Below are 23,764 nucleotides of genomic sequence, written 5' to 3' on the forward strand. Positions count from 1 at the left end.
TTTCCCATTAGTTCATCTCTTTCTCTCCCTCTCACTCACATATGAACCCCTGCACTACCACACATGTTTCCACACACACAGACCAGCACTCAGCCATACACACACACACTCACACACCAGCCTGCAGACGCCCACAGGTGCAGCACACACCTGCCTGCATCAGCGTCTTGAGGAAAAATGACTTTTCCTTTTCAAACTTAAAATCTCTGCACGCAGGCGAAAAAGAAATCAGCCATTTAATTTTTCAGGCATGAAAATGTATGTGTATGTGTGTGTGTGTGTGTGTGTGTGTGTGTGTGTGTGTGTGTGTGCGTGTAAGTGTGTGTGTGTGTGTGTGTGTTTGGGAGGTCAAAACTCCCCTCCTCCTCTCCTGGACTTCCACCGCAAGGGCCGACTGAGAGTGTGTGTGTGTGTGTGTGTGTAGCTGGCTGTCACCCCACCAAGCTGAAGCTAAACAGTGTTATTAGGGAACAGTGTGGTCCCTTAGGCCTGCCAGACTCACACACACATACACACAGTATGTGTTGCAGCGTGGCAGCAGCAATGTGAGACTCTATCAGAGCCTGCAGTCACATTAGCAAGTATTCAGTGTATTGCGTGGCTTCTTGGCTCCTCATACCACACACACACACACTGCATCACTCTCTGTTTATTGTGCAAAAACACAAAAACTCAGTTTACCTGAGGAACACTGAGAACAAACACTAAACCTGTCTGTCTTCTGTCTGTTGTTCAGTCTGTCTCCCTCCCTACCTCTCCGTCATAAAGGTACATATAAACAAAAACACAAACATTAACAGAAAAATTGGATCTGATCAGAAAATGCTCGCTACACTCGGCAGACCAAATCCCAGAGGTGCTGTTATATCTTTCCACTTCCTACTGTGAGCAGCAGAATTACGCCCCTGTTCCTCAACACCCGCTCGCTGCCTCCTCGCTCTAATCACAGCGAGAGAAGTACAGGCAAAAACGCCTGGAGCCATGCGGTGTGTATGTGTATGTGTGTGTGTGTGTGCCCCCACCCACACACACTGTGGAAACACCCACCCACAGAATCACACACACACATAAACACACGTTTTTGGTTGTGTGAGTACATGCAGATAGAGGAGGGCGGCGGAGTACAGGCGGATCAGTGGAGCAGCTCATTGTCAGAGAGGTAACAGGAGAGGTGACAGACCTCTGTGAGAGTGTGTGTGTGTATGTGTGTGTGTTTTGAAATGTGTGTTTACCTGTTTAGTCATGGAGTCTATGAGTCGAACATAAAAGTCCTGTTCTGTTCTGATGCCTGTTGGGATGCAGAGAAGAAAAAAGAAAAGCAGAACGACAAACAAAACTGCATTAGTATATGTGTCAAATTAAGCAAACATAAAAAGTGATAGACTCCTGCCTCACACAAGAGGAAGCTCCCCTGAAAATTAGGGGTCATAGGAGGATAATAAACATATTTCTGATATACAATTTTTTTTTTTTTAGACTCTCTTTTCCTATCTTTTAAAAATAATAATTTAGGCCTTGGAAAAATTAGCAAAGTTAAACAATCTGAGGGGCAATAATCATTCCTGGTGGAGCAGGTAACCTGATGTAGCTTCATTTTAAAGGGTGACCCCTGGAGAAGCTTGTGTGTGTGCGGGTGTGTTTGTAAAAATAATAGTAAATAATATATTTTTTTAACTGTAATACTGAGCCTGAGTCAAGTTAATTTTTTTTTAGATATCTCAAAATCACAGTTTTGCCCCAAAGGCCTTTGCACATGTACAACAGCACCGTCAAACCTCTGTTCCACACAACTGTGATTTAATCACCCTCAACACATGACACACACACGTTAATAGTTAAATGTCTTCAGCTTTTGGTTTACACATCTTTATATTAACAGTCAATAATACTGATAAATGGTTTGTAGGTGCAGCTTTGTTGTCTATTTCCACATGCAAATGATATTAAAATAATAATACTAATTCACAAATTATGTCCTCATGTCTTGATCTGAGAGGAGGCTGGAGCCAGTTTATGTTGTCTCCCTTCCACCACAATCCACAACCACCACAACATGCAACTGTCACACAGCCCACTTCAGACTGGACAAACTCATTTAGGGACAGTGACAGTGATGAAGCCATAAAGCTGGCGTGAATCACCCGCAACAGCTGCTATGAAATCGCGACATTTATTCAGAAATCAGTCAGATTACACAATAGTGCAACACAACACTGCAGGCTCTGTGATATAAACACACTGTGGCAGCCTATTGGCCCTCTGCTGCACAGTTTTCCACATCAAATCTAAAAAAAAATATCATCTGCTTCCTGTGTGCATTCTGGGCATTATGTTGCAAGAGAAGAACACGCAATCAAGCTGATTTGGTTAAATTTATTGTAAATAACTTAATGAGTGTGTGTGGCTCACTCACCGTTACTGTACAGGAGCTGCAGCCGGTAATGAATCCCGTTATTGGTCTTCTCTCCGCTCGTCTCCTTAACACACACAACACACACTGAGCTGTTTAATGAAATATTTTTAGGACAAATTAAAACGCATCTCTCTGCATATGCAGGTCCGTGAAGTGTACATCCGACTTATTGAATTCCTCACACCGGTCACACATTAAATAAATGATTTATGTTCAGAGCGGACATATTAAAGCAGGGCAGCCCTGTCATTTCTCCACGTGTGTAATCAGGGTGTTATTGTGGCTTTTTAATTCCTCTGTAATTACTGGTTGTGTTTGGAGGGCAAATAAATCCCACACTAAATTCTCCGGCTGCATTTCAGCTAATTTAAACGGTGTCATAATTGATGAGGAGACCGGTTGCCCCGCCGCAGTTTGTACAGAACAAGTGTCTGTGTTGGATCCAGCTGTAAATTAAAACAATTTAAACGCACAGAGTTGTTTTCTTATTTGTCAAATATCGCAGCTGGATCGAAAGAAGTTTTTGAGTTACAACATGTGCATATTACTGTCTATTTATATCCAAATTATTCTACAATAATATTACTAATAATACTACTAATAATAATAAAAATAAATATAATAATAATAATGCTTTATAAATGCAGCAAATATTTTATTGATGACTTACTGTAAGTATTTAAAATATAACATTAAACACTGTCACCATTATCAGACACCACAGTGGTATAATCAGGCCTTTGGGAAATCTAAATTGTTTTTCAGCATATTTAATAACAATAAGAAATCATCAGACCACCGGGAGTGTCTGCACCGACCTTCTCCTTCTCGATGAAGTCCACGAAGTTGGTCCTCTCGATCTCCACCGGCTGACCCTGCCGGTCGTACAGAGCCAGGACGAAGTGGAAGAAGTTGGACTTCCGCAGGTTGGAGGGCGGCTGCTTCTCAAAGTGAGCCCGGGCCAGACCCACTCCACTGCGGACACACAGGCGTGGATGAGTCGGTGTTAGAGGCTAAAAAGTTTGACTTTGTAAAGGCAGGTAAAAACAAATCTCAGGACCTATACGCAGCCAGTAATCCATTTTATACTGTATTGATTTCACTAAGGCTGATCTTTCCTTACCATGAAAGTTTATTTTCTGAAAAACAAAACCCAAATCTACAATTTTCTGAAAATATAATCAAATGTGTTTGTGTTGAAGTCTGCTCTTGTCATGGCAATCTCAGACAGGAGGTCATGATTTATCCACCTTTACATCTCTGTGGGCAAAATTAAGAATCTTGCTCCCCTCTCCTACAGCCATGTATGTTTAGAAAAAAGGGGAGATGGGCTGATTTTCCCCCATACTTTCACCCCCAAACACAGGCCTAGAATGATCTATTTGTCCATTTGCCTTCATGCTCATTAAACCTCAGCCAACTATGTCCAGAAGGCGCACGTTGCCTGTGCGTAAAAATCTGTACCACAAACACATGTTGCCATAAACTATTTAGTGCGTTCTCTTAAAATTATACAGCGTATTAAATGTGTTTGGAATTTTATATCCTGCACACGAATCTTAATTGTACAAATTATCCTAGCAACAGAAATCCAATTTTCTTCCTCCGGACAGCAGCTCCGTCTGCTTCTCCCCATCAGCAGCCTCGTGTCCTGCACGGGCGGCTGCAGGGTCCTGACAGTAAAACCACGCTGTTTCCGTGTTTCGGTGAGTGAAGGAAGGTGGTAGCGTGTTTCTGTCACCCGAGCAGAGCTCACCTTTGGGCGGCCGTGTTGGCGTCCAGCACGCCGCCCCCCTGCATCCAGCTCCGGACAGTGTTCATGCCTCCCAGCGGCTCCTCCTTCAGGCTGCTGCCGCTTCGCTGGATGCTCTCCTGGATCCCAAACATTAACAAACCTCCGTAGCTCGGTGCCTGTCCTTCTGTGTCTCGGTCTCTCCCCGGCTGGCTGTGCACTTGTTCTCCTGTAGATCCTTCACACGGACTCAAGAGGAGCAACGTGGGTGCGCTCTGTGCTGCGGCTGCCGCGTGCGCTTCGCCTCAAATCAAGACTGTTTATTCCTTTATTTCTAGTCCTCGTGAGAAAGTGTGCTCTAAAACGGAAGGAAAATCATATCGGAACATTAGAATCCAAAATGTCCACAGGCGGATTAAAATCGCCAGAAGGATGGCAGGACGCGGGCAGACCTGGTGTGAAAAGGTGTTAAAAAGTCACTCCCGGTGCGCTTTGGAGATCCGTAGTTCAAGCTGTCAGACAGAAAAGAGAGATCAACTCGCACCCGGATCAGATGTCATCATTATCTGACACTTCTTTCTTCCTCTTTTGGCTCTTTGCGCTCTCTTGTGCTCCCCTCAGCCCAGCGGTCCGGGACGTGTTGAGGTCTGCGGTGTCCAGAGCAGCGCTGCTTCCTGCGGATGACTCCCGAGCTCTCGCCACTCCGCTCCCTCTCAGAGGAAAACGCTTTGTGACTCTTCCCAAAGGACTCTCTCTGAGAACCAAACACGGGCTTCTCCCGCCCCGGGGGGAGAGAGAGGGAGCTAGGATGGGAAGGGAAAGAGGGGAGGGGACCGGAGGAGAGGAGGGGAGGGGACAGGACGGGAGGAGAGGAGAGAGAGGAGACGCCCCCAAACAAAGGCGAGAGTGGAGGAGTCAGGTCGGAGCTCCTCTCCTCTGTCCCTCTGTCCTCCCTTTGCCCGGTCCGGACACACTCTCTGTGCCTGTTACAGGGATTTCTGCAAAAGCGACTCTTCTCTGTAAATGTGGAGATCAATTCCTGTGCGCACTTCAACACTGCAATCGATCGGGAAAGTTTCTTTCTGCTCATGCAGAGCAGAGTCGGCTGCAGATCTGCGCTCAGCTGCTGGGAGAAGTCCAGTTTGCTCAGTGGCACTTCAGCAGGATGGACGCTTCTCACGACTTCATTATATCAAACATCTACTTTTACGCACGACAGATCATCAAGGAAATATTAATAAATAAGGAAACAAAAATGCTTCTGGTTTGCATGAAAATATTATTTACTTATTTCTAATTTTTATTCATAAAATTAAACTTTCCTATATAAAATCTATAAAATCCCATTAACTAAATTTATTTTTTTCTGGAGGATTTACTGCCTTAAAAACTGTAATTTAAAGAAAACATTTAATATCTTTACGCATCAAATACTCTGGGGTCATTATCAGACTAATTTTAGCTGCAGACATTTGGTAAATTTGATACAAACCCGCAGCCTGTACATTTACATCTGAGTTTTATTTACACCAACTGGTTAAGCTCAATTCTAAAAGCCATATTTCATCGTCACAACATATCCCTGCTCCCCATTGTCTTCCCCGGGCCTGCTTATTGCAGGCTTGCGCCGCAAGACTCACAAACAAAAGTGACAATAACAATAATTAGCTCAAAATAACAATGAACATAATTGAGGATAATTGCTACCAGATTTCGCTGCTTTGTCTCTCCCTCCAGCACCATCTGTTATTTGAAAGAATTTATCACGCCCGCCGAGAGGGACTCCAAACAAAATACAAATATTAATAGATAATTTCGTGAACCCTTTTAATAAAATAAAGCTACAGCGTATTGATCTGTCGAGGTGCAAAAGGTCAACAACTTTTGTATTATTCAGCCGGCTGTGGGAATGATTGGCAGGGGCGAGCTGGCGCGGTTCCAGGGTTTAATTCCCAAAGGTTATTGAAAAACGCTCTTGACCTTGATTATGGAGAATAAGAGTCTTTTATGCTCCAGTTTCCTGCTTATAGAGGGAGAGAGACAGTGGCGGATCAGCCCGTATAGGATTTAAGCGGGCTCACAGTCAAGGGAAAAATATATATATATGTGAATGGAGGAGTGTTATAGGCTCTGGTGTTTGGATCGATCCGAGTGCGCTGAAAGCATCTGTATCAGTTTATTCAAAAAAAATATGAAAGAGGATATTTATCTGTGAATGTCAGCTGTCATAGGATGTGTAAAATGAAATGCTTAAAATTTGATGTAATGAGATGAAATGCAAAGTGACAATGAGTTCTCTCGTAACGATAAAAGCACATTTTAGAATCAAAACAACTGGATGCCAAACTGTTATCTCTTAATATCACCCATTTATAAACACAATAAAAGATTTGTTCATTTGAGTCCAGTCAGGTCAGACTGAACACCTGAAATGTATCTAAGTTTGTACATTTTTTATATCATAAGAAGCTGAATTAGTATAAAAAGGTCATTTTAAAGGTGAATTACACATCATAAATATCATTTAATCTATATTAAATTTAAAGTAGTGTAGATGTCAAAAGCAAGATTAAATCATAAGTAACAATCTTTTTTTATAAAAAAAAAAAAAAAAAAAAAAAAGCACAATTAAGGAACCTAATAATACAGAAACATGCGCGCGCCCAACTGCAGCCCCTTGAAAAACAGGAACAACATGGCAGATTAAAGAGAAACACGATATAAAACCACTATAAACTCACTGTTGTGCACACTGAGTCCCTACAGTACTGTGACAGAAATAGTTCTCGGTGTGTGTGTGCGTGTGTGTGTGTGTGTCACCAGCGGCGGTTTGGCTCCTGGATCACTTCCCACTCAGTCTAAAAACGACGCAACAGCTCCACCATGTGTCCGAGCCGTCCAACTACAGGCGTACTCATGCACCACCAGGTCAAACCTATAACAATAAAAAAAAATAATATAATATTCTGAATAAAACCATGATGAAACTATGTCTCACTAAGTTATATTTTATATTAATATGGTGTAGAAATGCTGCTAAACATTATTCTAATGCTTCTAGTTTCTAAAAATCAATAGTACAAGCTATATTTGATGAGCTATGTCATCTTTTACTGTATTAACTTACAAGTCTAAATTCACCAGGCCTGCTACTCCTATGACTTACAATAACAGTAGGCTAATAATAGTCAAAATAGCCTACTACTTATACACAGTAAATCAAAATAAAATGATGACTGAGTCCAGAGTGGATGGTTCATTTTATTTCTGACATTCAATTTTTGTAAAATAACCAAGGCAATGCCAGGCAGAAAGTCCAAAACCAACCGTGAAGTTAACAGAACACAACTGGCATTCAGAGTCAGGTTTTACAGAGCAGGTCCTAAATGTGAGTGTGGAAAAACTTGTCAGACAGAAAAAGAAGAATGAGACAAAACTCTGTCAGGAACATGATCGACTAACATCTGTCAGTCAGAGGCAACAGTACGGGACAGCAGAGCTGGTCTTCTCCTAATGCTCATTAAAGGGGCATTCAGGAGAGAAATGTGGTCAGAGAGCGCTGTGGCAGCTAGAGATTCCATTTAAATATTTGCTTACATTTTAAGTGTTAGAATGATTTTGCAAAGTATTGTGATTAATTGAGCCTCAGAAACATCTAGATTCCAGGTGGGAGACTGACTTCAACAGGTATTCGTGTTCCTCCTGGTTACACCATTGAATTCTATGACAGCAATTTTACATTAATGCACATTAAATACTGGAATATTTAGGTCACATTGGCTTGTTTTTGTGTTATTTCACCAGTAAGCCAACGAAGAGCGATAATATATTTGTGTTAACCGACATGGATTGATTGCAAATGTACAGTTTTCAATCTTTACAGCCTTTAGGTGAACATTAATGTTGCAGTGACGGGTTTAAGAATTTGTCTGGCACAATAGCTTAGAGACAACTTGCCTTAACAGTCACTGATGCATTTTACATGAAGTCAATTCCACAGCTGAAATCTCAGAGATGCACTGGAATGCAAATAATTCATTTAAATATTGAAAAGCCTAGTTTTAAAATATGTAACGTCCATAAGCTTTCTACAGATAAATAGGTTGTCCAGTCAGATATGAAATATTGAAATAAGATGATGTCACAGTTCATAGCCTGAAGAGTGAACGCAAGAACTGCAATGTCTCCAACATGGAGTATAAACTGAGCAGAAACATCTGCAATCAACAGCTGACAGGCTTCTCTTTATCACTTAATACTCCAATGCAAATTCACATACAGTTGCCAATGACAGGTCTCATCTTGTGTAGCGTGTGACGCTGTATCGTGCAGGTGATCTCTCTGCTTGACACAGCTCAAATGCTCCACAGTAAGAAAAAGAAAGAAAAACTCGTGTGTATGAGGCTGTGTAAAATCTTTGTAACCATTTCATCAGTCTGAAGGAATGGAGCTGATAATAAAATGAGAATGAGTTGCTCGAGAATACAGAAAGTCCTTATGTTCACCTTTCAGAGGAACATGTGCAAAATACATCAAACTCTACATTTCATCTCTTAAAAAAAACAAAAAGAAAAGAACACAGTTAAACAAGCGTTGGCCCGGTTTGATCCTACATGGATTATGTATTCATTCTCAGCCCCGTGGCCAACGCTTTCCAATGTCAACATTTAAGTCATTCATAGTAATAAGACCTTTAGTAATAGTGGTAGTAAGTAATACTGTTGAAGGTTAACTAGTGCATCTCCGCTCCGTCTGCGCCATGCTGATCCCACTCCTAACAGTTAGAGGGCACCAGAGTGATCACACCAGCTTGAGGACGCGTCATACAGACTGGAGAAGCAGTAACACTGGCTGGTCTCACAGATCAGACAGCTTGGTTTCCCCTGAAAGCTTCTCAGCTAAATCTTTGCCTTTGTTCACGGGCATGTAAAGTAACAAAGAACAATCGAAGCACTGGGAAGCTGGGGCGAAACCGAGCCCTGATCTTATTTATATATCAACACTCCTCTGGTTTAATATAGATGCCATACAGAGCAACATTTATATACATTACACACAAACAGATTGGGCTGTTTCCTCGTACACAAACACATCAGAGGGTATTTGGTTGCTCACAGCCACAGAACAGCTTTGGAGCTTTGCTAGTATAAATGACATTAGTGCAAATGCAACCCCCCCACCCCCCCCTGCCCCTCCCCGAAAAAGAAAAATGGCAGAAAAAAAAAATGGTAGCAAGGTTAGAGCACATTGGAGACAAACAAATAAATGCTATGGTAACAGTGGCAGCGTGCAAGCTCTACATATAAGCGTGCATCAGAACTCCGCATTCTCAAGTTTTAGTCTTGCTATAAACACTCACAATCTTCAACACGCACGCTTCTCCCAGTCGGACAAAATTTGCCAAAGCACATGAGCAGACTGAGACTGAGAGTGAGTGTGTGCTAGCGTGTGTGGAAAAAAAAATCTTTCCCATCAAACGGCTCAATTTGCTGGTAGTAACATTTCATGGAGTGAAGTGACTGAGCAGCAGGAGGATAATGATGGTCTTAGAAAACACAGGGTGCTTTGATGTGATTGGTTTATAAAGGAGCTGGATGGAGCGAGGTGACTGGCTCCTGCTATGGAAGAGTCTCAAAAGTCGCTGGCTCGATAGCAAAACTCGGGATGGATGAGTTAAATGTGACTGGCTGAATGTTTTCGTAAAGTCAGCTGAGCTCGGGAAGATGAGTGCGGATGAGTACCACAAATGAAGTGAAGCCAACGAAAACAAAGTTTGGGCTCCTTGCCGGCACTGCGGGCTAATTTACACTCCACATTCTCACGACGCTGAAGGTTCAAACACAAACTGTGGCCTCTGTTGCATATCTCCCTCCTCTGTCTGCCTCTCCCGAGTTTTCAATCTGTCTGCGGGCCGTCCGATAAAGCAGTAATGTAAAAATTATCTTAAAAATAACATCTCTTTAACAGTAATACAAAAGTTTGGCGATGAGGAGTAGAATTGTTTTTGCTGGGACCAGCCAAACAAATTTGATTCAAATATTGAAGCACTTCAACAGAGAAAGCTTGACACGTGAAATGAATAAGATCTTTCATGTGAACCCTTTGATTTGTTCACACTGTAACACTTAAATAGACCACACCATGTATCCTCTGCTTAGCACCAGGCTTCAGGTCACGTGATGGCCTCAAGAAACAACATTCAGTCTCTGTTAATGCTCATCAATACACATAACTACTGTCATCCAACAGTGAAAATCGTTATCAAAACCGATGGAGAAATCTGTAGACTATATGAAACGTTACGTCTTTGTCGCCGTCTAAAATGCAACCATAAACCTCCGCCCCATTCCTCATTAGATCATGGCACATACAGGACGATAGAGAGAACCTAAATACTATGGGATGTACAGCTGGGAGAGTGAAGCTGCACAAACAAAGGCATGATGGGAGCAACCATCACATGAAATGAGACGGACATAAGCATGATTTTAGAAATGTCATCACAGCTCTGATATCGATGTAACAAGCTTAGAGTGATGCGGTACTTCAGTTTCATTCAGGATTTCACATTTTGTCAACATGACATAGAACCACTCATAATTTTTGAGATGAGATTACTGCTTTCCCCTTTTGGTGCTGAATGGAAAATGAAATCATTGCTGGCGTGAAAGTTCAACTCAACGTGGAAACATTTTGAGATGAACTGTTCCAAACAACTGAGTGATGAATATCTGCTTAGAGATTGTTTTGGATTTTTTCCTCTCAAAGTGGATATGGAGAGGTTAAGAGCTAAATTTCAGACATGATGGGATAGCCAACCGCTGGACAAGTAGAATATATGCAGGATATTGGCAGATGGAGTATTTAGATTGTGTGTTCATGTGTGCATGCACGTATGACGTGTGTGTTATGATGGGGCTCAGAGGATGCAAGGAAGAGGCGACTGTTCCTCAGAATGGGAAGTGGGCTGGTCAAACTGTGATGATGGACCAGTGGATGCCGTCGGGCTGTCCAGTAGGAAGCCAGGGTTTTCCTTAGGGGCGGGCTCAGGTTCAGCAGGGGTCACCTCTGCCTGGACCATTGGCTGTGACGAGGAGGAAGGGTGGGAGAGAGATAAAGGAGAGGGGTGCGTGTCCGATGTGTTAGAGGAAGAGAAGGAAGACGAAGAGGGATGATCTGTGAGTGACTGGCTCTGAGATTCAGTCACAAGCGGGGAAGAAGACGACGAAGAAAAAGATGATGAGGCTGCTGGAGTCTTGGCCAAGTGATGAGGAGTCGAGGGCACATCAGAGGACGAGGAGGAGGTTTCTCCAGCTGACACGGCAGGTCCATTATCTCCCTCCTGCTTTCCCGTTTCCTCCTTCTTCCCATCGTCTGGAGGAGTGTCATCTTCCTGCTTCTCATTGGATGCGGCTTCTTCCTGCCCTGCAGGGTTCTGATTGGCTGCAGGGGCGTCTTGGTTGGGGGCAGTGGTGGTTGGCGATTGGCTCTTGAGTTGCGAGTGACAGAGGGGGCATGTCTCCTGGACATAAAGCCATTTCTTCAGACAGCCAGCGTGGAAGAAATGACTGCATGGAGTGATCACAGCACTGTTCATGTCCTGGAGGGAGCGAGCACAGAAACAAACACGCTCAGTGTTGTTATGTTTCCTTTGACATTTGATTTGTCTCAAAACCACTTTGCTCAGTGTTAAAGCAATACTTTACTCCCCAAATGACCACTTGTATATCAATTACTCAGCCCTCTGAATATATGGGCTGCTGGTTTACCACTGCCCCAATAAATTACTTAGTTAGTTTGTTTTATGGTGTCGCTCTGGGGTTTCGTTTAGATTCATTAAGGACACATAAAACAACAAATAAGCTACAGATTAAGGCAGTGGTAGACCAGAAGCTTCCATGTTCAGTGAGGCAAATTCACTGTTTTGTTTTGTTTTGGATTTTTTTCCCAATGGTGTCCGGTTTTTTAAAGAGAGCACAGATAAGCTTCACTTTCGGTGTAACACACGGTGAGTTACTGATATACAAACAGTCCTTTGGTCGATGAAGTTTTCCTTTCACATGTATCAAATCAGATTTTACATTAGTCGAGTTTTAACTTGAAGCCTGAAATTACTCTTGGCCATGTACTCTCCTTAGACTCACACACACAGGAAAAACCAGCTCGTACCTGGTAGCAGATAGCACAGATGTCGTTATACTGCTCCAGCTGTGTGTTGCTGGCCGTGGGGAGGCTTTTGATCTTGTTTACAGCATCTCTCCTGAGCAGGAAGCTCTGCCAGCCCAGCTGGGCTCGGAGCCAGACATTATAGTACGAATGGACCAAGATGATGGTGCTGCCCATCACACTCCACTCCCCAAATACTGTCTCTGACACGCCGTAGCACACCACGCACACTGCAACCTGCCAGGGGAGGAAAACAGCAACAGTGAGTGTGTTTACATGCACAAAAAAGTCCTGTTTTTACCCTTATTCTGAAAGTTTTCTCACTGGTGGCAAACTTGTTTTACCATACGAACACAGCCTCCTGCTTTCATTTCTTCAACCATGTTCTTGAAACAGTCAGTGTTGACATATTTGCGTGTATCCAAAAACTTGTTGATATCCAAGACTTTTATAATGCTTAAAAGTAGGTGTGTTTCTACTTCCGGCCAGAAATGTGGGCTTTTCTTTGGGCATACAGCTCTACACCAGCCTTGCAAACTGTTGGCGAGTTGGTTTGTGTACAACATCTCCAATGACAATGCACAGAGGTGACTGTAAACAGGCAACAGGCTGTGTGTCACTAACATTGCTACCTAACTGAACCCTAACTGAGACATATATGCCAAATGCGCTGTATACATATAAAAAAAAAAAACCCTAAATAACACCAGCATATCCCACATCTTAATCAGAAAATGCTTAATTCAGAAAAAGGCCTATACTTTAATGCCATACATGCAGTATTGTATGTCCCTCATGTTACTGTACACAGTGTGTGTGCATGTGTGACACTCACCAGGAACTCCAGCAATCTGTAGGTCCCGTTGACACAGTAGATAACTTCATCCATGTTCTCCACTGGAGCCTTTCGAAACTCCTCCACCATGAAGAGAACGTAGATCAGCAGAGTGCCAAGGACCTGGAGGTGACGGAGGAGAGTGTCTCAGCATTTAATAATTAATCACAAAGTATGGATGTTTCAGGATCCTCAGGCGCAGTGGATAAAACACAAGAGTTTTGGAGACAGGATTTCTATTACGAGCTGTCTCTATTAATTGAGACAAATTAGGTGCAGTTACATCTGTCGCGATTTAATGTTCCAAGACATTCAAATTAAGAAAGTCCAAGAGGTGGTGTGCACTTTTTACAGAATGTGTGTGCTCTGTGTGTGTCTCTCTACTTGTGTGTTACCTGCAGTGACGTGAGGATGGAGGAGGAGATGATGATGAGTAGCCAGAAGTCCATATGGAAGAACTGACAGATCATATAGGCCATGTAGGCTGGAAAGATCAGCAGGAAAAGACACAGAGACACAGCTCTGAAGTGCTTCCACAAACTCCTGAAGGACAGATAGAGGAGGGAGAAGAAGGCCGATCAGCCTCAGCTGTACTAACATGGGCAGCATTTTGCTTTCAAACATTCAGCTTTGACCTTTAACTGTGTTGCCAAAATGCCAAAACACACAGAGTTGGCACTTGGCATTTTTCTCAGCAGAAATCCATTTTTGGTAGACATGTGTGACTCCATTTTTATAAGACTGAGGATTAGACTACTAAATTCAAATAAGAACTTAACTAAAATATATATTAAAAAGTTGCATGGTAAATTTATTTTACTTGTCTCTGGATGCTCCCAGGGCCAGGACTATGGGGTCAGCTATCTCCAGCATGGACTGCAGGATGGAAGCAACAACGATGAAGAGGATGATGGAGAGGAGGAAGGCTCGGTGGATGACCTGAAGCTCGATGAGGCCGGTCTGGACAGCGAGGATCAGCAGGGTGATGCCTTCTGTCATCCCCCTGGAAACAAACATGCAAAGTGATTAAAAGTGTAACCACATATCAACACACACCCTATACGAACCCATAAACACACACATACAGACATTCGTGCTGACTGACCTGTGCATGGTGTTGTCATTCATAAAGGCTCTGTAACCTTGCAGGTAGAACTTGCAGAGTGTGAGAACTCCCAAAGCAATGAAGGATACAGTGAAAACCAGACCCAGCAGGGAGTACGGGGTACTGCAACATTCTGCAATACTGAGAACAGAGGGAGGAGAGAGAATTAAGTAAGTATAGTAGTAGTAAGTATTCCAAGTAACTCTACAATAACCTGCTAATATACAAAACACGTTCTAAAGACTCTGTGATGTACAATCTATGATGCCCCACACAGTCTGACCAGTGCTGTGATCCTACCTGGTAAGAAAAAGGAAAAGAAGCCTCTCCCTTGAGGTAGGCTGGTCTCTGGTGCTGAAGTAGGAGTAGATCTGCAATGCGAACAGCAGTAGCCAGAAACACATGAAGAGAACTGGGAGGACCAGCTGGTTCCACAGAGACATACCCAAAGCTAGCAGCCCGTACACTTCCACCACCTGGGGGACGGAGGAAGAGAGAGGTACAGAGAAGAGGAGAGGAGAGATGGAGGTAATTGGCACAAAGACAGAATAACATTAATATTACATGTGACGAAATCTCTCAGGACCACTCCAGCTGAAATCTTGTAATAAAAAACACTGCAACATTAGGCCACGTAACTAGTTTATTACCTGAGCCAGCTCCCTGTAGGCAGTTTTGGCCAGGTTGTATGGTACCAACAAGTTAGAAGCCAGGAAGTAAATGACCTCGAGGCCTGTGAAGATCATGGAGAACTTATTGATGAAGACGATGGTCTCCAGTGGGACCAGACACAGTCTGGCCACCAGAGGGAGGAGGTGAGCAGAGAAGAGCCAAATCCTCTTGGTCTGCATCACACAGGAACATAGCGTACACACCACAAGCTGACCTGTAAGAAGATGAAAGAACATGAACCTGTAAGAAGATGCGCCAACACACTTCCACTTTCATATTTAGCAGCTTTAATCTCCCCCCTCTCTCTGCGGCAGTATTTGTCACTGTAACTTTTAATATTATTTTTGCTTTCTCAGGCTTTCACTGTGCAGTGAAATCAGCACCCTGTATGCTCTATTTATAGCACAGGAACCTCCATACCCACTCAGTAAGATGAAACCAGGTCCTATGGACCCAGGAACAGAGCAACTCGTAACATTTTCCATTTCAGCATGGATCAGCTTTCACAGTATGACGAGTAGAAGCTGGTGATCAGTACGAGTTATGCCAAGAGCAGCTAGGTGATGTGACCTTAAAGAGATGCTTTTTAATACAGTCAAGCAGTTATTAGTAATATCCTATAAAAACTCAACTGACTATGATTTTTTTCCAAAGCCTCCATACAGAAAGACTGAGGCACAGACAAGTTACAGAGCTGCAACTCCAGAGTTGAGAGCCTTCCTTACGGAGGATGGATTTTTGCTGTCACAGAGACTTGGGTTTAAAATTAGTTTCTCAGTGTACTGCAGCACTACAAGTGACAGAAGATCTATGTTTTTCTTTTTTAATACTTTTCTCGATTTTCCAGATGCACGGGCAATCACGAAGGAAAGGGAAAGAGTGATCAAAGTGAAAAGGAGGAATAGTCTCCTGTGAGCTCGGAAAGGAGCTTCTGAACAACATCAAGCTGGCTATGTTTGCAACCATGCCTCATAATGTATATTGTACACGTGTGTCTTTGTGCATTCATGTGTAATATTATACCTATGAGTGCAGTGGTGAATCTGTTCATGGAGAGAGGTTCAAGGTAGACAGGTCCTTCATGGCCAGACTCCAGTTCGCTGCGGACATAATCCCTAACAAAGAAAGGCCAAAATGCTCAGTTTAGAGGGAATTCTATTGTGACTTATTGTAAACCACTGACCTATAGCTCAAGACAAAGATTTCTAGCCATCCATCTCAACTAGCACAAGGAAACCTAACACTAGCTATGAATATATTTTGTGGGTAAATGCCCTGAAAAAACATACAGAACATAATACACAAACATTCTCTATCATTCAAGGCATTCACCACAGTGACAGAAGTCAGGACAGCTGTGTCATATCATGTCTACTAGTGAATCTAAGTCTGTGTTTGTGCGTGTGTACCTTGAGACTTGGTGACCAGCAAACAGCAGCAGGGCCGTAAGGACATACAGATAGAGTTTAACCAGGTGCTGACGAGGCAGAGTCAGGAGCACCAAGCTCAGGATGTAACCTGCGATGAAGTCACACACACAGACAAACAAAACCAATGAGAGACAATCAAGAAAAACAGCATAAAGTACTGGAGTAAAAACTGACAACAGATTAAGCATCTCTGTTGCTTCCTGTTTGTGGGCCATGCTGCTTATCTAAACACAAAAGCGATACATAGTATTTAATTTATGTGTGTGTTTGCGAGACAGAAGTTTCTTATGTAATTGCAGGGAGCTATTTTTGACAGTCAATCAAACCGTCACTGCTGCCAATAGGCTTATCGCACAACAGTCTACTTCCTAAAACCCTGCCCCCCAAAAAAGCCTCCTCAGTGCATAGCAACAGTTACTTTGGTTTTACTGCCTCTCTCTCTCCCCCTTTCATTCTGTCTGTCCACCCACAGCGCTCATCAGCACATACCAAGCCTATTGGCTCATTAACCAACTGCAGCCAAGTCTGACGGCACACACACACATGGACATATAAAAACACACACAGAAAACTCAACACTGTGATTTGACCTAGCTAAAAGAAAACAGACAAGCACAGTCTGACCGTCAGACTTTGCTGAGTCAACATCACCCTCACATCACTGTTACTGTCTCTCAGTGCTCCTGTGTTACTGAAAATACACCTGACTGACTCCCTGTAACGCAGAGACCTTGTTTTATGTCTTCCTGGTTGGGTCTGTGGTTGATTAGTTGCCAATATTAAATTAATCTCCAACTAATTTGATAACTGATTAATTGGTTTGAGTAATTATTTTAAGGGGAAAAAACTTTTAACATCTGTTAAAAGACCGTGTCATAACTTTGATCACATGATTAACAGTAGCTTAAAAAACTAACAATACACCTGTAAACATATTCACGAATCAACACGTAAGTGGAAGTTACTCATCACAAAGCTGGCAACCATCCAGTTCAAGTTCAATCCAGGGACACAACTACAAAGAGTGTTTTTAACAACACTTTTCAGTGCACTTGGGGAATGTGTTCATCATTTCACTGCTTTAACTGGTGAGGTTTATGCCAGCTTGTCTGTTTTGACTGTCTCAGCAGAATTTGTCAGTTTGTTATGGATTTCTGTCAAATTTGGTGCATGAATGGACTTTGACCCAAGACGGAATTCTGGTGGTGAACCAAAAATGGGATTTCCGCTGTTACACAACTAATGCATTTAAGTTGAACTGTACGACCCAGAGGTATAGCTTAAGTCTTGATTATTTTGGAAATCACAGTTTAACTTACAGTTCACCTGAACACGAGCCCCACTATTACGGACACTAGGGCTGGGGCGACGCGTCGACGTCATAGACTATGCAAATATGTCGACACAAATTATTTGCGTCGACGTGTCGGTTCAAACAAAAAAAATGGCGCCGTGCAGAAGCAGCTGCAGTGCTGTACTATTGTGCTATGGCCTATTCAAGTGCTGGAATTTGTTATTTACGTGACAACGCCTGAATGCAACACAGGCTCCGCTCCATTTACTGTGTGCACAGTGCCGGCTGTGCTGCGGGTTCGGGCCGGGCTCAGTTATAACTGTCTCACTCAGGTCGGGTTCAGTCAGGAAAATGCAGCCTGAACCGCTCTCTCACAAACCGTGTTTGTGTGTATTTGTGCGTGTTTGTGCGTGCATCGGGGCCAAACTCCACTGTGCATGTTACAGAGAGCAGAGGAGAATTGTAAACGTGCGACCATGTAGAGACAGAAATGACATAAGATAAATAACATAAGGCAATTTAGTTTGTTTAATAAAAAGACAAGGTATCTGGCGCTACATAGAAAATTTAATTAAATAAAACTGACTTGACCTTCAAGGGGGGACGGGGGGTGCCATTGGGGGGGGGCCCCCTAATATAATGGTAGGGGAAACACTGATGTTTCAATAAATGGTAATGTAAAGAAATGTTTTGGTATTCATATTGTTTAAATTGCCTCATTAAACAAACAATGGAAAAATAATCAACAATCAAAAAAATAATCGTTAAACTGATCGAAAAATGAATCGTTAGATTAGTCGATTACTCGAAAAAATAATCGCTAGATTAATCACTAGAAAAATAATCATTTGGGACAGCTCTAATGGACACTGTTCAGATCCCCACCATTCAACTCCAGACAGTGGTGCATCTGCTGGCTGGTGTAGGTTGGTGGGAAGCCAGTGATTGTCTTTGTCACTGCACTAGCAATTCGTATTACTAGGTATCTGGAGGAAATGGTGTCAACTCCCACTCGCATTGTTCTCTTCTTGTGAGGCTTTTCACTGGCAGGTGAAAATAAACTTAAGTGGATGGGGAGCTGGCCAACCAAACAATCCAAAATTGGATAACAGTTAAGTGTTGATGAAGGTTGGCACTCTCAGAAAGCCTCTTTCTCTTTTATTTTTTCTGTTTTTGTGCTCCAACGAAATCTTTTGCTTGTGTTTGACTGAGCTACCTACACACTTGACACTGGTATCACACTAATTCTGACTGGCACAGCTGACTCACACTGCCAGAATGCCACTGCTAGGGCAAGAACCGCACAGCTGGAGGAGGAGAACTGGTTTCAGGCGGCATCCATCTTTTTCATGTTACCGACGGATAAATCAGATAATTTTGGTCACACTCCACTTGTGGTCATGCCAAACAATCCCTCCTGACAGTCCTGAAATCACTACAAAGCAGAGCCTTGTGGCTTACTGCCTACCACCATGTGTGTGCAATCTGAAACTGACAGAGTTGGGTACAGAGAGGCGACTTTGCTAAAGGGAAAAAATAAAAGAAACCATGCAATCCAACCAGGTTAACATCGTGACTGTTAGGTCTTGACCTACTGTTAACGCCTGTGGAACAGGAGCCACTTAAGCTGTTAGCCCAGTCAAATAGTCCATACAATTCACCTACTACAGGCCATGATAACTTAACTGATAATACTGACAGCCCCACGGCTACAGCTCTTTATACACGTTACGTTATCAAATGTGTGAAACGCTATATATTGCAGACAGCGCAAAGCATTTGTGTAATGTGTTTGTTTTACACTAATCCCCTAAGAAGTGTTAATACAGAGGGAATGTATTTGTACTGGAGCAGGCTGTGCGTGTGTGTATGTGTGTGAAACACTGACCTACGTAGTGCAGGTAGAGTGCCAGGTATTTGTACTGGAACAGGGGGTTGTTGGAGAGGCTGGAGCGCTGGATCTTCTGGAAGAAGGAGCTGACATCCCAGCGGTACAAGACATCCAGCAGCATGATGCTGGGAACACGCAGACCCACATTGAGCACCGCCTCGACACGGTCCTTCACTGCCATGGCCTCAGCTTAAACTCTGAACGGCAGGCAGAACTGACCACTAAGACGGGATGTTAAAAGTGGATGCACTGCAAAAAAAGAGGGACAATGCACAAAAAGAAGTTTAACAGCAGATACAGAGGATGGGAGCAAGAAATTAGGAAAAAGATGAAAGCCAACCAGCAATAAAGGAGGAGAACCGGGAATGGGAGTGGAGAGAGGTCACAAGGAGGTACAGAGAGAAAGTTTAAGGAAGTGCAGAAGGTACCAGGAGGGATATAACTTTAAAAAAAAACAGCTTTGAAGTACATGTTAAACACACCAACCGCTAACTATTCTGTGACCCTGTAACATTTTACTGTGGCTGGCATTACAGATAAACTTAACAGCAATAGCCAACGTGTTCCTGCATCTGGCAGGTGGGTAGTGTTACATTCACACCCTTATAACAATTAGTATGCATAACATTTAACAGGTCTATTGATATTTTTCTTTGTATTCCTACCTGCAGAATATCACTGACAACACTACGAGTTATACAAATGATACTTATTTGAGAGACAGTTTACAAACTGAATGAAGTCATGGATAAATGTTTGCATAATATGAGAAAGCAAAACTATACAGGCTGTTTTACTAGCATTGGGAGGCTTTAAAACAAATATCCCACCACTTATATTATCAAAAGAACACTAAAAAAAACAGCCTAATAAATAATGTAATGAACAGACATCCATATAATAATTGCAAGCGCACTACTAGGCAAACACTAGTATAAGAAGAAACACAAGTACGGATACACTGTTAATGGCATTCACAAATATGTTTCAAAAAGTGATGTAATGGTGAAAGTCACACCCTGCAGGTAGCGTGATTAAAACTGCACATGACTAAGGAACACTCGGCATTTTCTCACTTAAACCCTGAAACCAATCCACCCACGTCAGATATAAAGATAAAACCTTTCACTTTGACTTATGAGTCGGTGCTGAAACCAAAATTATGATTTTAAGCGTGCTGTGTTGCGTTAATTACCTGCAAAACATTCACAAAGTGTTGCCTTGTTGCTTCCCCAGTGTTTTTGTGTTTGTACAGGGTGGATCAGTGAGGTAGGACAGTCAATAAAACCAGACACTACCTCACTGCCAAATACAACTCAGTTTGTTTGTTGACTGTCTTCCTCCCCTCATCTACATGTGTTCCTCTCTGCTGCTCACTCAGGAATGTAGAAAACAAAATCCTACAGCAGCATAGTATAGTGTTACTGCCGAGATTCCACAGGAATACCACAATCTTTTTGCAGTTCTGAAAGTATTATATACAGTACAGTACACAAAGGTTTGTCAGCAGGAAGTGCCACAAATCAATCAGTCAATAATCAGCCCATACTTAAATACATACACAGGGATCCAGGCCTTTCTGTTTACTTCCACACACTCACCAACTGCACAGAGCTTAACATGAGTACTGCAAAAGCAACTGTGAGAATAAACTATGTGGGAACACTTTCAGGTGGTTCTCTGCAGGTGCAACTGAGCGTCAGACTTGATAAATTCAGCACACTTGCAAATTTGCTTATTCACATATGCAGTATGCTTCCTCAGTTTTTCACACACTGTTCTGTTTATATTTACAGCATACATTTATATTTATTTTCTTTTAACAACACTGTCTAGTGGGAGGCAATGTGGGCTGGAGTACGTGAGATTGTATATCACAATATGAAAAGATTTAATGGAGGAAACATTTATTTATTAATCAGATGGAGATGTCTTTGAATCAAGTATCGAAAATAAAACTCCATGCTGACGTACTTCATCATATTGATGCAAAAATCCTGTAAATCCAATATTGCCATAAAAGTGTCCTGGGCATTGATTTGCAACATTACCCTGCTGCAAAGGCCTAACACAATGAGAGATAATGAGGGGGTGCATACCTCAGTATGTACTAAATGGTATGGAAACATTTCTGTCATCTCACTGTACCTTGCCGCAGTATGGACGTACCGGGAGGCTGCTGAGGTTCTTATTGCACTCGCTAATTGGACTTTAATTACATTTTCCTTAATTTCGAGCACAGTGCAATTTATCTTTTCAACTTATAATTACATTCATTTTGCAAATCTTACTGCAGTTTTCCCACTTGTATGCCCGTGTTTAAAAAGGACATACTTTTTTATGCGTTTGACTTTTTTTATGCACTATCTGTATCATGTACCTATCTATCTATATAACATTACAGAACCACAACACTGTTCATACATGCATGTACACAAAGAGCAAATACTTACTTCGACCCATGTTTGGTTACATCCATGTGCCAATACATACAGTAAACCACATGTTCCACATTTATAAATGAAAATTAACCAGCTATATGTGAAGAAATACATGATGTTACTTCCCACTTTTGTAATCTACTGCACTGTATTTGAGTCAGCAGAGCATTAACATAATTCCATGATAGTTTAGTTATTGTGTTTACATACAAAAATTGCATTTCTATTCAACTTTCTTTCCCCTACTAGATTATATTACAGTTGCTACTGCAACACAAAATTCCCTATCAAAACAAAAGACCACTAAATCAAAAGAGTTTCATCTCATGCATCAGCGTACCTTATTAATAAAAGGGATTCAAACTTCATGTAAAGCAAACACACATAATAGAATCACTGTGCCACAATCAAACTCAACCCTTTAAGTGATTAACAACCTCTCTATTGATCAACAGTTAGTCTAAGGCAATCTAAGTTATTGTTTCTGTCATGTTATGTTAAGGTCCTGATGTAGCTTCTCTGTTGAAACTATCATTCATTAACCAGCTGTAACCTCTTTCTGTAGACTTAAGGACCTCCAATGAATCAATCATTGCTAACCAGCCTCTCGCCCAGCAGCACTGGAGCTTGCTGTAAACTCACAATAACCACAAAGGAAAATCTGAGGAAATCATTCCACCTCATGCTTCTGATGTGGCCCTAACAAGACAATTTTCCAATCGTTTCATGATACCCCGGGCTACTTCAAACTTGCCAACAGCAGAGTTTCCATCCATTAATATTCCTGCATCCCGGGACAGGACCCTGATAACTTACATAACTGAATTCACCACGACTATCACTGGCCAGAGAGAGATCACTTCGCAGAATCCGAGCTTATATAACGCGACCGTCTACCACTGTATTTTTATCTGTCGTAATCCATTAATAGCTAACGTTACCGGGCCCGGTGTGGTTGTTTTGGGTCTAAAGGGGTGTATTTTTACCACTGCCCCGTTAACTGAAACATCAGCACTACAGACGTTATGGATGAGTGAGTGCTGCATCGATTGTGGTACGCCATGAACTCTAGTAACCCCTCTGTCTCGACGGAAGAAAAAAATCTCTTAGCTACGCCGCAAAGACTGCAACACTTTGCTAACTAGGCTGCTTTGTGTGATAAAGTATAAAATGTGTCCCACAAACCAAATTACGGGTTCACTTTCTCCATGTGTTTTGTGTCAGGCTGGTAAAATAGCTGTAACTGTGTACGTGCTGAGTAGCAATGGTGAGCTGCATCGAGCAGGCAGCAGGCACAGAGCCAACAATTCAAGCTAACGTAGTCAGCTAGCATCGCTGTCAGTTAGCTACTGTCAACAACCAAGCTCACTCCAACACAGCGGAAATAAAAAACATACCCGACTCGTTAGCTCGGGCCTGCCACTTTAGACACCAGCGTCCATACACATTCACGTAAATGCAGACAGCGTTAAACCGTTTGAAGATTAGTACAAACAGCCCCCCTTAGCCACTAAGTCCAACTGTAACGTTAGCTTAGCTAGCAAGCACACTGGTAGATCCTGAGCTAGCTATGGCGCCCAGCCAAGACTAGTAAGAAAAAAAGGGAACTTACAATAGAAGGACGATGTTCGCAATATGTACAACGGTTTCGGGATGCTTTTCGGGTCGGATATCGACCATTTTAACTCGGCACCGCCCGAGTTAACGGTCCTCTCGATGGAAGCGCCTCACACTCAAAGGATGCGGCCGATCCGCTCATCTCACCTAGCAGCCATTACCCTGAAG

The 23,764-nt window shown here is 42.5% G+C and overlaps 2 protein-coding genes across 5 annotated transcripts in view; both read right to left on the reverse strand.

Annotated features, from left to right (window-relative positions):
* Positions 1-4,923, reverse strand: part of LOC126388182 (transcription factor COE1-A-like) — a 112,243-nt gene extending 107,320 nt beyond the window's left edge. For 2 of the 3 annotated variants that reach the window (XM_050041118.1, XM_050041116.1), the window contains exons 1-4: positions 4,170-4,923; positions 3,232-3,388; positions 2,414-2,477; positions 1,233-1,288 (exon numbers count right to left, since the gene is read on the reverse strand). In XM_050041118.1, the coding sequence (XP_049897075.1) occupies positions 1,233-1,288; positions 2,414-2,477; positions 3,232-3,388; positions 4,170-4,300 (408 nt within the window). In that variant the 5' untranslated portion in view covers positions 4,301-4,923. The remainder of the gene's footprint in view (positions 1-1,232; positions 1,289-2,413; positions 2,478-3,231; positions 3,389-4,169) is intronic. The other variant, XM_050041117.1, reaches the window with a different exon arrangement.
* Positions 4,924-7,386: 2,463 nt separating this feature from the next.
* On the reverse strand, positions 7,387-23,764 carry LOC126387762 (RING finger protein 145-like). 2 transcript variants are annotated; one of them, XM_050040412.1, is made up of 13 exons: positions 23,592-23,764; positions 20,734-20,938; positions 19,536-19,787; positions 16,333-16,441; positions 15,947-16,038; positions 14,902-15,137; positions 14,552-14,727; positions 14,252-14,392; positions 13,967-14,149; positions 13,542-13,689; positions 13,147-13,269; positions 12,315-12,548; positions 7,387-11,745 (listed from the first exon to the last, which is right to left on the reverse strand). In XM_050040412.1, exons 3-13 carry the CDS (start codon positions 19,717-19,719, stop codon positions 11,065-11,067), a joined length of 2,307 nt encoding a protein of 768 aa, XP_049896369.1. In that variant the 5' UTR covers positions 19,720-19,787; positions 20,734-20,938; positions 23,592-23,764; the 3' UTR covers positions 7,387-11,064. The 2 variants fall into 2 exon arrangements, with proteins under 2 accessions (XP_049896369.1, XP_049896368.1); XM_050040411.1 differs by lacking the exon at positions 20,734-20,938.

This window comes from Epinephelus moara, chromosome 3, assembly GCF_006386435.1.
Source record: "Epinephelus moara isolate mb chromosome 3, YSFRI_EMoa_1.0, whole genome shotgun sequence".
Lineage (NCBI taxonomy): Eukaryota > Metazoa > Chordata > Actinopteri > Perciformes > Serranidae > Epinephelus > Epinephelus moara.